At 46.9% G+C, this 12,987-nt stretch overlaps 5 protein-coding genes across 5 annotated transcripts; 1 reads left to right on the top strand and 4 right to left on the bottom strand.

Annotated features, from left to right (window-relative positions):
* Nucleotides 1-1,212: 1,212 nt before the first annotated feature.
* ATNIH1004_011784 (uncharacterized protein) lies at nt 1,213-1,995 on the bottom strand (the record flags this gene model as incomplete). Its single annotated transcript, XM_033576346.1, has 1 exon — nt 1,213-1,995. The coding sequence occupies one exon, from the start codon at nt 1,993-1,995 to the stop codon at nt 1,213-1,215; it is 783 nt and encodes a 260-aa protein (XP_033421010.1).
* Nucleotides 1,996-8,657: 6,662 nt separating this feature from the next.
* Nucleotides 8,658-9,207, bottom strand: ATNIH1004_011785 (uncharacterized protein; the record flags this gene model as incomplete). The annotated part of the gene is made up of 2 exons (XM_033576347.1): nt 8,658-8,662; nt 9,045-9,207. The coding sequence occupies 2 exons, from the start codon at nt 9,205-9,207 to the stop codon at nt 8,658-8,660; spliced, it is 168 nt and encodes a 55-aa protein (XP_033421011.1).
* Nucleotides 9,208-9,281: 74 nt separating this feature from the next.
* Nucleotides 9,282-9,777, bottom strand: ATNIH1004_011786 (uncharacterized protein; the record flags this gene model as incomplete). The annotated part of the gene is made up of 2 exons (XM_033576348.1): nt 9,282-9,377; nt 9,517-9,777. 2 exons carry the CDS (start codon nt 9,775-9,777, stop codon nt 9,282-9,284), a joined length of 357 nt encoding a protein of 118 aa, XP_033421012.1.
* Nucleotides 9,778-10,143: 366 nt separating this feature from the next.
* Nucleotides 10,144-11,960, top strand: ATNIH1004_011787 (uncharacterized protein; the record flags this gene model as incomplete). The annotated part of the gene is made up of 4 exons (XM_033576349.1): nt 10,144-10,260; nt 10,319-10,893; nt 10,942-11,237; nt 11,293-11,960. The coding sequence occupies 4 exons, from the start codon at nt 10,144-10,146 to the stop codon at nt 11,958-11,960; spliced, it is 1,656 nt and encodes a 551-aa protein (XP_033421013.1).
* Nucleotides 11,961-12,014: 54 nt separating this feature from the next.
* Nucleotides 12,015-12,566, bottom strand: ATNIH1004_011788 (uncharacterized protein; the record flags this gene model as incomplete). The annotated part of the gene is made up of 2 exons (XM_033576350.1): nt 12,015-12,311; nt 12,360-12,566. 2 exons carry the CDS (start codon nt 12,564-12,566, stop codon nt 12,015-12,017), a joined length of 504 nt encoding a protein of 167 aa, XP_033421014.1.
* Nucleotides 12,567-12,987: the final 421 nt, after the last annotated feature.

The raw sequence follows: 12,987 nt of genomic DNA on the forward strand, positions 1-12,987 counted from the left end.
TCTTCAATCTGCCCATCCTTTGGCTGAGAGACTAGATGATCTAACCTCTATATCGGTCATGCATGGTCAAACCTTGGAAATACGAGTCGGTAGCCTTACGTGAAAGGCCAAGGCAACACAAAAATGGCAACATAGATGCAAAAGAGGGAAGAATAAGTGCAGGGAGTAATATAATAACGCTTATTAAAAGTAGAAAACACGCACTTCTAGGGAGGCAGTACAGTAGAATTTATTAAGCCACGCTGCACTTGCAGATGTCAGAAACTTGAAGGCCAGAGCATTAGAAAGTTTAAGGGATCCAAGACAATGCGAGAATTTGTATCCCATATACGTAGAAAGAAAACTTGCTAATATCAAGCAAGCGCTTAAGTTCAAGTCTCCAAATTCTGTGCGGTCTGAGTATGCGGCACACCCGAAATGCGTTAGACAACTGCTTCGGCATTTTGTAAATAAGGATCAAAAACTGCGTGATTTTACTGCGTTCAAAACATATAGCCTATCACAAGCGAAAGCAAATTGAGAATTTCCACTTTGATGGCATATCTCAATAGAGGATATCAAGGAAATGTCGACCATTTCCTTCTACACTTCTATCTAAATTGCAAGTTCCCGCATCAATTGGCCTAGATTTAACGGACCCGCAGACCCACAGTCATTCAGTGTACGTAGACCCATTAAACCCTTTTCTGAATAGTTTGTCTTTAAAGACAAACTATTCAGAAAAGGGTTTAATGGGCTCCACCAGGTCATCTATGATCGGCAAGGTGTTTCTACAAAGCATGTTGAGCTATATTATGGGCAAGGACAGGATAATACCTGGCCCATTAGCATTGGCGTTACGCACTTGGGCTACTTTGATCTGTAAGTCATATAAGTGGGTGGGTAATTACAGCAATGCAAAAGTGGTTGCATTGTATTTTTGGAATTTAAACGCTGTGTTGCTATTGATGAATTCCATTAGGTACGTACAACAAATAGTTACATACACAGTTGTCACATACACACTTATGGGCCCAGCTTGAACAGTTGATGGTCAAGTACACGCCACTATATTGCTGTTGAAGCATTACACCTACGGAGAAAGAAAGAAAGAAAAGACAAAGTCCCCGAAAACCAGAAAATGAAAATCCGAGAAAAAAAAAAAAAGAAAGGAAAAAACAGACGGGAGTACGGGTCATCTGTTTCGTCCCCCCCTTTTTTTTTTGGCATATTCTAGGATAAACTCCATTGTTGATTGTCAGAGGCTAGCATTCCCAAGTACCACAAGGCAAGCAGCACTGTAAGTCGCGGATGGCTTTCAGTTCCACTTGTATTCCACGGAATGGAGTTAGATAACTCCAATCTGCCGTTATTGTCAAGGCGTCTAATGGCGACAAGCTCACAATCTGTAAGCATATATCCAAATCGAGTCTTATGCTGCTTCATGTAATAGTTGACTTGTGATAACGCTTGTTTGAATTGTCTTCTCTCATACGGGGATGAGCTGTTCCTCAGATCGAGAGACCACTTGAAAGAGGGCTTCAGGTCTCCAGGGACACGGTTCGGCCTAGTTGGAGCTGGGAGAAGCGGGTCGTAGTATGCGGTATCAGGTGTGAACAGGTCTATGATTTGGGCCAAGTTTCCTTCTCCGAAATCCACAACAGTGCGATTGCCGAGTAGATTATTTGTCACCATGTAGTTGAATCCATTGCGAAGTGACCTCCTGACCCTAGAATTCAAATAGAATACGAAGCGTTGTCGAAGACCTACTTCGGAGTTGATTGCTTGAGGCGGCGATGAAGGCATCGGCTCATTTTCGATCCGGCTGTTTCTGAGCATCCCTTGATGTTGCTGTAGGATTGTGTTTAAGTTGAAAGTAGCCCAGTGTCCCACGTACGTGATATCATCAGCGGAATATTTAAGGTTTGTTGTATTATCTTTTGATTGCCCTTGGTCAATGACTGGTAATGTCGGCGGCCCATGTTGCAAGTAAGCGAGAAGAGTAACTTGAGCCATGATAAGTAATAAGAATAGCGCTGCAAATGTAGTCAGGAAAGAAGTTATGTTCATGGCTTCTCTCTCTGTGAAAGGTACCGCGAATTTATATTCTAGGCTCAATGCCGTCTGCCTATAAACGGAGTTTGCTTAGGTGAGGCGCTTACATTGTCTAAGCATGCTGGGCGTCACAAACAGCTACATTTACAGATGGTTAACTGACGTATACGATTTTAGTATTTTTGAAATGTAGGATTGCAAAGTAAGTCTGCGTAACTAGCATACAGATAGATACATAGAAGCAGAGCGCTAGGCTTCCCCACATACTTCCCCACATACTTCCCATAAAATATGCTGTGGGGGTTTGCTTTGCGCTATTCCATAAAGAACCAATTCCGGAATAGGTCTAGCTTCAGCGCCCCTGGAGTCCCAAAATTACTCGATAATCGCATTATAAAGGTTTAATGTTTCGTACCCTTCGTTAAAGGAGCCCTGTCCCCCACATATTCAAACGCCATGGAAATCAGTATATCAGAGGTAGAATATGTTGAGCAGATTAAGAGTTCGGAGTCGTCGTGCATCTTCCACACCCTTTGGCGCGGACAAGAGTGCATCTTGAAAGTGGTACGCAACCAGCCAGACCTTCTAACTTTGGCATCTAACATGTTCCTAGTATCATAGTACCGAAGCATCCCATGCCGATCCCACAGACCGCGAAGTCGATATTTTTAAATGTGAAAGCGTTGCTTATACTCGCCTGAAAACCCATGGTTTATGCGACCGAGGATATGTCCCCGATTTCTATGGCCTGATAAAACAAATCAACCCAATGGAGTGGTCACCTCACCTGAAAGAGTTCGTCGCGGACCGTCTGCGTCCCAACGCTATTTTACTTGAATACGTGCCAAACCTTCGACAGATAGATCTATCTACCTTCTCGGCGGAGAGGGTCTTCAAACTCCGTCAGATCCTTACACAAATCCATGAAGCTCGAGTTTATCATGGGGATGCATATCCACGAAATATGATGGTTCAGGAAGGCTCAGCCAGGGTGGTTTGGGTTGATTTTGATCGTGCTCAGACTTTGCCTTGCGACTCAATCACACCGCGCCAGCAGCAGTGGCTGGATGATGAAAATGAGCTAATGGAATATTTTATTCAAGCTTTGGTAAGGATGATTCAAGGCCATGTTAGTATCAGAGATTAACATAATTTCCCTAGACGGCAGATTTCCGTGACGGCGAGATCAGACGCACATGGACATGTTATTATGAGTATGTAAAACTACACCAACCCCCTAAAACGCACTCTTATTCAAACTTATATAGTAACTTGAGGATAGTGGCATTTATGAACCCCATAAATTCACGACCCGGAACCCAGTTTCGCACTGGGGCTCTAGTAGAATTCCACCCAAAACCGTTTCATAAAGTTGAACAGCGCCTTGCGCTCTGTACCTTTCAGATTAGATAGTGGTCCCCCAAGCTGTGTTTTATTAATAGCAGAACAAAGTTCCTCTTAGCTATGCTGTCCATTATTAATCCCCATGATTACTTCAGAGTTTTTTTTTTTTTCTTTTAAATAAAAATCTTCATATATTTTCCAATTTTCCACTTTCCTTGTACTCAATGTTCAACTAAACATATTGTTGAACCCTACTGGTGAGAAATTCGTTTGGTAGAAAGAGGGCTTCGAGGCGGAGACAAACACTACGCGGCCAGTGCTGAAGCCTGTGTCATGCCAAGATGGAACATAATTTTACCGAAGATGTTGATCCTGTTGTTATCGCCTGCGTATAAGTGATTGCCGCCGCTCTCTGTCCACTTTGGGAATCCCAAAGTTTACCTCCCATATTGTACTACCATATTCTACTATATTATAACAGAATCATAATGGATCCACCGCAGTCACGTGTTTACGGGTGGAATCAGATTTACGGCCAGTATAGAGCCTACGCTTCGCCATTCTACGGCCCGTAGGGCCATCTTTCGGCCGATCTGTAGTTCTATCTCGCGTTATTCTGGCTGGTAAATATGGAATTGGTTGTTATTTATATTCTGCTATACATATAGCCTGCGCTTATGTCCATGCCTAGACGCAAGCGGTCCGTCATTGAACCTGTTCCTACGGATACTAATATTGTTCTTGCTGTAAAACAATCTGTAAAGTCCTTGACTTTTCACGTGTTGCTCCTTTAGGGGCGCAAGCTTCTCAGCAGTTCGCAACATGCTTTACTTGCCGTGTAAGTTGTCTATGCAGCCTTTACAGACCTTTCTGACACTTTTACCGGTTGCTCGACTTCGCCAACACACTGCTTTGGTTGCTCCACAGCTTCACGCCCAGCTTCACGCCCAGTATCCCCTACTGCCTCCGTGCTCCTGCGCCCTGAGTTGCCTCCTCCTGATCTACGGTCCGAAGAACCTCTGCTCTTCCTAGGCCTCGCCGCCGCGTGTTGCACTGAAGGTTCCAGCACTGCTCGCGTTGCGGCTGCTTAAGGATATACAGGAGTTCTCGTGGGCTGTGCCGAACCGGAATGTTACCGGCGCAAGTTCAGTCGCTGTTTAACTGTCTGTTTGTTTACCTATTTTTGCGGTCTTTCTAAATTGGCTTTAGTTGAATGAGTATCGTCTTTCTAACCCTGTACCCCAAGGGTAGTCCCTCCTGCAAACCCTGTTGAAGACGACCCCGACGAGCCGCAAGCGACCCTGATAATGACCCGGCATACGGGGCTTGCACGGTCCTCTCCGCTCGGCTACCGATCTCAGATAATATATAGACCGTTGGATTTGGGCCGATGGATCTAGAGTGTCCATATGCAAGCTTTACACTGGAAGGGTGAACGAGAAAACGGTTCTACACTCCGCAATCCCGTCTTTACAAAGTGTTGCCTTCGTGGTGAAGTGCAACCTCCCCCGTCCGTGAGCCACCATATGAATTAAGCCGCTTATATACTGAAAACACCCCTGAGAATCGGGAATTTCGCCGTAACATCCGCCACTATAATGGCGCGCTGTGTTTCACGTCTATGAATATGAAATCTGACCACCGTACCGCTGGCCAACACGGTCCGGTTCAAATACAGGGCCAATTGGTCCATTTGCAAGGACCGTTACTTGCTGATGAAGGTGACAAGCCGAAGTACGCTCAGCTATGGTTCCACGACCCGGAGGCTGCGAATACTGCTCGCTGTACTTCAGATAAGGTCCTTAATAAATCTATTCTGCAGAAGTTGGACGGTATTCTACGCTGTGTGAGTCCCTTTATCAACATATATAAAACTGCATGGGAACAGTTAGAGGCAGCCGCGGTCCGTTGGACACCTGTACAGGTGCTCCTCGCGCCCTCTCTGCATCTTGAAGTCCTAGAGGGCAATGATCGCCGTCGGTATAATCTTCCAACCGCTGGCGAGGTTGCTGCAGTCTTTCCCCGGCCCGATTTGGGCCCAGAAGACAATAATTTAAACTTTCGCGATGTTGTGTTGCGCCTTCGGCGGCCCGAAGTAGGCTCAGGACTAACTAAAATTAACCCTGCTCACTCTGCTTACATCCCGCTACAGTATCCATTGCTGTTTCCCTACGGTGATGGTGGTTGGCAGTGGGGTCTGCAGCTGCAGAATATGGGCCGCCAGCGCCAAAATGAGCGTCTTACAGCCAGGCTTTTTCATTCGTATCGTCTTTTCACCCGTACCAACCTGTTTAGCTCATGGCTGTGTGCGGGCCGTCTCTGGCAGCAGTATTTAGTTGACGCCTGGGCTACGATCGAGCAGTCCAATTTAGATTGGATTACAAGGCACCAGGATGATATACGGGCCGATTTATACACTGGACTTACTGATGCTCTTGCCCATGCAGATAGGGATGTGGAAGCGACTATTGAATCTGGCCGTAGAGTTATTTTACCATCCAGCCATGTTGGCAGTCCACGTTTTATGCAGCAGCTATATCAGGACACAATGTCAATTTGTCAATATTACGGGCCGCCCTCTTTGTTTATTACATTTACTGCGAACCCGAAATGGAACGAAATTTCACGGGAACTATTGCCCGGCCAGAGCTGGGAGGACCGTCCGGACTTGGTAGCCCGCGTGTTTAACCTAAAACGGACCGAATTTATTCGAGAGTGCATACACGTGGTATTTTCGGTAAATCCTACGGTCGTTTTTTTACATTGAGTACCAGAAGCGTGGCCTCCCACATATGCATTTAGTTCTTTTTTTAGCGGGCCGTGATCGTTTTCTTCAGGCCTTATATTGACGAGATTGTGTGTGCAGAGCTCCCTACCCTGCTAACCCGGAACTATAGAACTCGTAAAGCACATATGATCCACAACCCCTGCGGTCCGGACTTTAATCAAAAGCCCCCTGTTGTGATAAACATCCTGACTCGGGTAATTTATACTGCACCAAGCGGTTCCCAAAGGGCCGTATAATGGAGACACTCCCGCAAGAAAACGGATATCCCCAGTACCGTCGCCGTTGTCTGGGTTCAGGCCAGTTCATTAAAGAGTTACGGGGCCGTTTAATTGAAATTGATGATATATGGGTGGTCCCTTACAATCCGTATCTTTTAAAGCGGTTCAAAGCCCATATTAATGTTGAGATCTGTCGTGGTGTTGAGGTTATTAAATATATTACTAAATATATTTATAAGGGTCCGGACCGTACAACTCTTCACATTGACCTGAACAGTGAGGTCAGCCAGTATCTTGAAGCCCGCTATGTTGGGCCGTCGGAGGCTGTATGGCGTCTTTTAGGTTACCCAGTTCATCAAGAATGGCCGTCAGTACAGGCCCTACAGGTCCATACTCCCGGTGGCCATATAATCCCATACCGTGTCGGCCAGTCTACGGACCAAGTGCGCCAGCTAGCGGAGGATTACCGGACTATATTAATGGGTTACTTTGCTTACAACGCGTATGCGGCCTGTAAAGACCTGCCTTGCTATCTTTACGCCCATATGCCCCAGCATTTTGTGTGGGATTCGTCTGGTAGCCAGCAGGTGTGGAGAGCCCGTAAGGCGGGCTTTGCTGTTGGGCGTATGTATCATTGTCATCCGAACCAGGGTGAGCACTTTTATATACGATTGCTACTAACTGTAAGGGTTGGCTCGATATCCTTTGAGGACCTCCGTACTGTGGATACTGTTGTGTATGACACCTTTAAAGAGGCCTGTAAAGCAATGGGCCTGTTAGATAATGATCGTGAATGGATTGCTGCATTTAACGAGGCGGCTGTTTTGCAACCGGCCACCAACTCCGGAACCTTTTAAGTGTTGCATTGGTCTTCGGGGATGTTACGGAGCCGCATGCGCTCTGGGATCAGTTTAAGGATAGTATTTGTGGTGATCTGGGCCGCAGGATCAACCGAATGGAGAATCCGCCAAGTCTCGAGGACCGTCATTTTGACTACGGGTTGTATTTGCTGTCCGGCAAGTTATCTGAGCACGGTAAGACTCTGAGTGACTATCAGTTACCAGACTTTTGCGGGCCATGGCATGGTATAGCATCCGATCATATTATAACTATGCCCGATCTACGGTCTGAAAGCCTGGGTGTTACCACCGTGGATATGGTACAGCAGCTAAATAATGACCAGAAATCTTGCTTTGAACAAGTCGTTGCAGCTGTAGAACGTCGGGAGGCAGCCAGTTTTTTGTGCAAGGTCCGGGAGGGACTGGAAAGACCTTCCTGTACAGGGCCCTTTACTATCACCTGCGGTCTTTAGGGAAAACAATACTCTGCGTGGCTTCCTCTGGAATTGCCTCCTTACTTCTACCCTACGGCCGTACAGCTCATTCTACTTTCGGTATTCCCCTACAGTTGAATGAAACATCAGTCTCTTCTATTAATATACAGACCGCAAGGGCTCAATTCTTTAAGACTGTGGACTTTGTTATTTGGGATAAGGTGCCCATGCAGCACCGATTAGCTTTTAAACGGTCCATAATTTCCTTACTGATGTCCGTAACGACGAACGACTTTTTGGTGGAATACCATTTTTAATGGGCGGGGACTTTGCCCAAACTCTTCCGGTCGTACCAAGGGCTCCACGGTCCGGTATTACTGGTGCCTGTCTGCAGAGGTCTTTTATATGGCCCCAGTTGACGCTTCTTCATCTTACATCCAATATGCGGCTGCCGCCTACCGGCGTAAATCGGGCTTTTGCAGACTGGCTGAGTTATATGTCTTATAAGAAGGACATGTACGGCTCACTGCAGTTACCTGTATTCCTACAGGATAGGACCGTACAGTCCTTGGAGGAGCTTTGTGAGCGTGTATTTCCCACCGCTTCATTACATGGGCAGCAGGACCCGGATTTCTTTGCGGGCCGTGCTATATTGACCATGCGTAATATCCACCTCGCAGAGCTTAATAACCAGGTTACCGCATCCCTGCCAGGTGATCTGTCGGTCCGTTATTCTGTTGATAAGGCTTTACAGGATAACGTGCATCATGATACAGATGACTATACAACTGAATTCCTGCAGTCGGTTGACCTGCCGGGCCTTCCACCTTCCATTTTGCCCTGAAAAAGAATATGCCTGTTATGTTGCTTCGGAATCTTCGGCCGTCAGAGGGTCTTTGCAATGGAACACGCCTTTTAATTACGGATCTATTACCGCATGTTATCAAGGCGCGGGTGCTTACAGGCGACTACTGTGGGATAGAGCATGTAATCCCGCGCATTACGCTTTATTCAAATGCTGATGAGCTGCCGTTTAAACTATCGCGTACACAGTTTCCGGTCCGTCCATGCTTTGCAATTACTGTAAATAAGTCACAGGGCCAGTCACTGCAGACTGTAGGAATTGATCTACGGGTTCCTGCTTTCTCCCACGGTCAGCTGTATGTGGCCCTCTCCAGAGTTACGGATGTCAAGAATCTGAGCATCCTATTGTCACCGTACGCAAGGACAACCGAAAATGTGGTATGGCCTGAAGTTCTACAATGTCTACAAATCCTACGGTTAGTATTTCCTCTGAACCGTTGACTTCGGGGACCAGCCCCAGGCCGCAGCCTTTATAAAACACTAATCACAGGCCGTAAAACCCCACCCGAAACCCCCTACTCACTCCCGTCTTCGTCGTCCCCTAGGATCTCACGGTCCAGACTGTCAAGGTCTGGATCCCCACCGGCTCGAAACCGGCGTCCTCTGCAAAATCGTCCGCAATTAAGTGCAGCCCGGGCGACGGCCGCAAGGCCAGCCGCAGCCGCGTCGAAATTCGTTGCGGCCATGATAAAAAGCCGGTGTAGCCGGCGGGCATTGCGGATATTAGCAGCGGGGGCAGCGCGACGGACTGTATACGCCCCTAAACGGCCCACTCCCCCCGGTCCCCCTCCTCTGCCTCCTCTTCCTCTTCCTCTTCCTCTTCCTCCTCTTCTTCTTCCACTCCTTCTTCCTCCGGCTGGGCTGTTACGGTCGTTAGCTGATATCCTTACAGACCGAATAGGGTTTACAAACGGCGCAGGGAACAGCGATTTCCACTACTGTTGTAGTGGCAATTTGCACAACTACCACCAAAGCGGCCCGCGGACGAAACGCACAGGGTAAAGGGCCCATAGCCCCGCGCACAATGCGTGCATTGGGTCGTATTTAAGTCCAGTTGCCTGGCCCATGACTGCTTCTGCATTAACGGCTCTGCGGAAGTTTGGTCTGGCCCCAGCGGCCCGGAATTGCGGCTCGCGGACAGCGGGGAAGGTTGATAATTGCCGCATGGCAGAGGAGGTCTGGCCCGTAAAATTGCTGAGGTCGAGGTGCCTGGCCGCCAGCGACCCGGGGGCAGGTCCATCAACTCGGTGGGCCATAGTTGGGTCCGTAAAAAAATCGAAATATTTGACTCAAAAATTTTGCGGATCCGAGTTCTAAATCTACGGGGGGATTGTGGTTCTTTATATATTTCGGGCCTTTCTATTGTTCTACCGATCTGTAAGCCTCTGAATAAGCCCTTTGCATGTCATTGGATAGGTTTTTTTTATATATAAATTCACTACTCCTATTGTTCTTCGCCCTAATTACGGCCTGTTTACGGCTTCATTGTCCACAGTTCTTTGTGTTCGTGTTGATACGGTCCGAATCAATGTCACGTGTAGACCATAATAGGAATAGCGTCGGGCAGACTTCAAGCCGCCGAGCGAAGCGAGGGTTTTAAGGCTTGTTATTTTATCAACCAAATGGGTATCTCTGAGAGTAAGCAATTAGCCGAGAATGTGTTGGTTGCCTGTCAACATGCGGAATTTGAGGGCAAAACTCGGCTGGATGATAGTTCATTCTGGAACTGGAAAGACGAAGTATTTATTCCCTGCCCTTATTGTGCGGCTCCACATATAACAGGTTGTCTCTCCGTAGACCATTATCAAGGCTGTGAAAAGTATCTGCCAACATATCCCTCAAGATATACGTGGTTCTCCCCGCCGGTCTAATCTCCAAAGAGCTATTACGCGTAAAAATGCCGCAGTCAAAATTCCCCAAGTCGTGGAAGACATAGCAGCGAAGCGCGAAATCTTGTTTCCGAATACACAGGCCCTGCAATGCGGGAAAAGAACATCTGAATATCAGCACAGCCGTGAGGGGTCATGTTTTCCCGTGGACTATCTAGTTGACTCCATTGCCGGGTTGTATAAATTGATAACTAGGGTTGAGAAGGATCATGATCTGTGCAAGATCCGCCTCAGGCTCCTTTATGTCATGTTTTACCGCTTGAAACAATGGGTAGAACCTGGAAGTCAACGCCAGTACTACAGCGCAACTAATTTCATAGCGGAGGTCATACTGAACGACAGCTTAAGCAGTGACCCACTCGATAAGATTCATAGTACTGTCCGGGGTTGGATTGGCAAGGGCGAAAGGTACGAGCGATTAGCGAACGACCTTGGCGGACTGGGAGTGTTGTACATTCTCCCTGACTACGGGGGGGAAACTTTGTATGTTAATGGCCATGCTGTGGTTCCTTGCTTCTAACTGGTCTATAGATGGACGAGAGAAGTCCCAAAGACTGCAAGCAACCCAAATCGGATTTCCATGTTAAACCGCTTAAAGCAAGAGGGAATCGTTGGTGAAGCCGTGAAAAGAGGTCTACACGAGTGTGCAGAAGGTGAAATCAATAAGATCCTTGGACCACTTCAACGTTCATTACAGGAGGTGCTGGAACGAAGAGTTCCTCAAGGGCAACTCTATTCAAGGGCAACTCCAAGTCAGTTAAGTCAGAATTCAGAGACTTGTACTGTGGCACAGAATCCTATCATATCGTCGGCGAGTCGAGTTCTTGGTATGTATATACCGGTTTCATATTTAAAGAGGTAAATAATGACATTTCTTTGAAGACGACCAGCACGTTCAACCTCAAGCAAACCCCCAGCAGACTTTTAACCTCACATCCTCCGAGAGTTTAGCTACTACGTCCCCTTCTCAAATGCAAAGCGACCAAGCGACAAACATGTCACAACTTATTCCTCATCCATTGACGCAGAACATGTTTATGGCAGAGATGGATATGCCGCAAATAAACGCTTATGGACACTTCGAGCAACCTATTCCTCACCTATCGACGCAGAACAGTTTGATAGGACAGACGGACATGCCGCAAATTAACGCCTACGGACATTTCGCGCAACCTATTCCTCATCTATCGACGCAAAACAATTTTATAGGACAGACGAACATGCCTCAAATCAGCGCCTATGGATATTTTGAACAAACAATTCCCCATCCTTCGATGCGAAACAACTACGCTGCACAAATCGAAATGCCACAAGTCAGTACCCTCGGCTATCATCCGGAGCCCCTTCATCACACTGTAGATGGCGCTCAGTCCACGAACCATTCTCAGATCAACACAGTGAGTGGACACACGGGAAACGTACCATCGGAACCGCCGGAGCAGGTGTATGCCGTCAACGAACCTCGCCATGGCCAGCCGGGCGATATGTCTGGACATTGTTTTCATTATAACAGTCAAAGTTATGGGAGTCCAATGCTAGTTGCTTCTTAAATTGTTGATTCTAGGCAAAACGGACGTAGTTTAATGACAAGCAATATAACTCCTTCAAGGGGCCGGTGGTGATGGCATCTCATAGCTAACAAAGCTGCCTATTAGTTTTCCTGTTCCTGTTATTCTGATCCTACGAGCGTTCTTAATGATGGCAATCGGACCATCTGCCCAGTCAACCAGTTGTGAGCCATTGTGATGCTCGGCCTCAACCTTGATTTTGCCCATCTCAAAGAACCGGACAATTACAAAGGTGAAGATATTAGGAAGATTCACAAATCCAGCCTCAAGGATTGCAGTGTCCCAAATCACCTTAAGTTCTGTTCCAGCCCTTGCAGATGCTTCTGATAAAACCTGGGCCGCCGTCAGCCGACTCGCATAAATAGACCCGGTCGAACATACTAATGAGTAATTCGCAAAATATGAATCCATAAGCTTCACAACACTCTTGTCCGGCGGCAAAATTTTCGAAAGAGGAGGGCATGTTCTAAGTGTCTTTGCTCGTTGGCTAACGTCGGCCTCTGCATCCGTAAGGAGGCTATCGATCGAGGTTGGGGGCTTTTCAATGTGAACAAGCTTTAACGTTTTTTCTGATCCCTCAGATGACATATCGGTGTTTCTAAATAGAATAATAATAAAGTCCTTTGGATATTGCGTTCAAAAGAAGACGACGTAGAGTTGCTAGGACCAGAATAGGTCAGCTTTACGGCTGCGCATTTCGGGCTCAGATTTTAGACCGACCTGTTCCAAGTCAGTAAAAGAGGAAACAACAGATGAAATACTAAAATAACAGTCACCGAAAGGAAATTTTCACCCCTGCAATATGTCTTCCTATCGAACATGAATAGAGAGTAGTTTAACACCTATGCGGTATGGTAGTAGGTAGAGACTTGATGGGACGAAGAATTTTAGTGGGGTAAAAATATTGGCCCAACGGACACGCAGTTTAATCGCCAGTAACATAACGTCATCCTAATTCTCCCTATAGAAACTAAGCCGAAAAAAATAAAATAATTCATAGAATGGACAA

Source organism: Aspergillus tanneri (genome assembly GCF_003426965.1).
Source record: "Aspergillus tanneri strain NIH1004 chromosome Unknown AapTan_9_pilon_pilon_pilon, whole genome shotgun sequence".
Classification (NCBI taxonomy): domain Eukaryota; kingdom Fungi; phylum Ascomycota; class Eurotiomycetes; order Eurotiales; family Aspergillaceae; genus Aspergillus; species Aspergillus tanneri.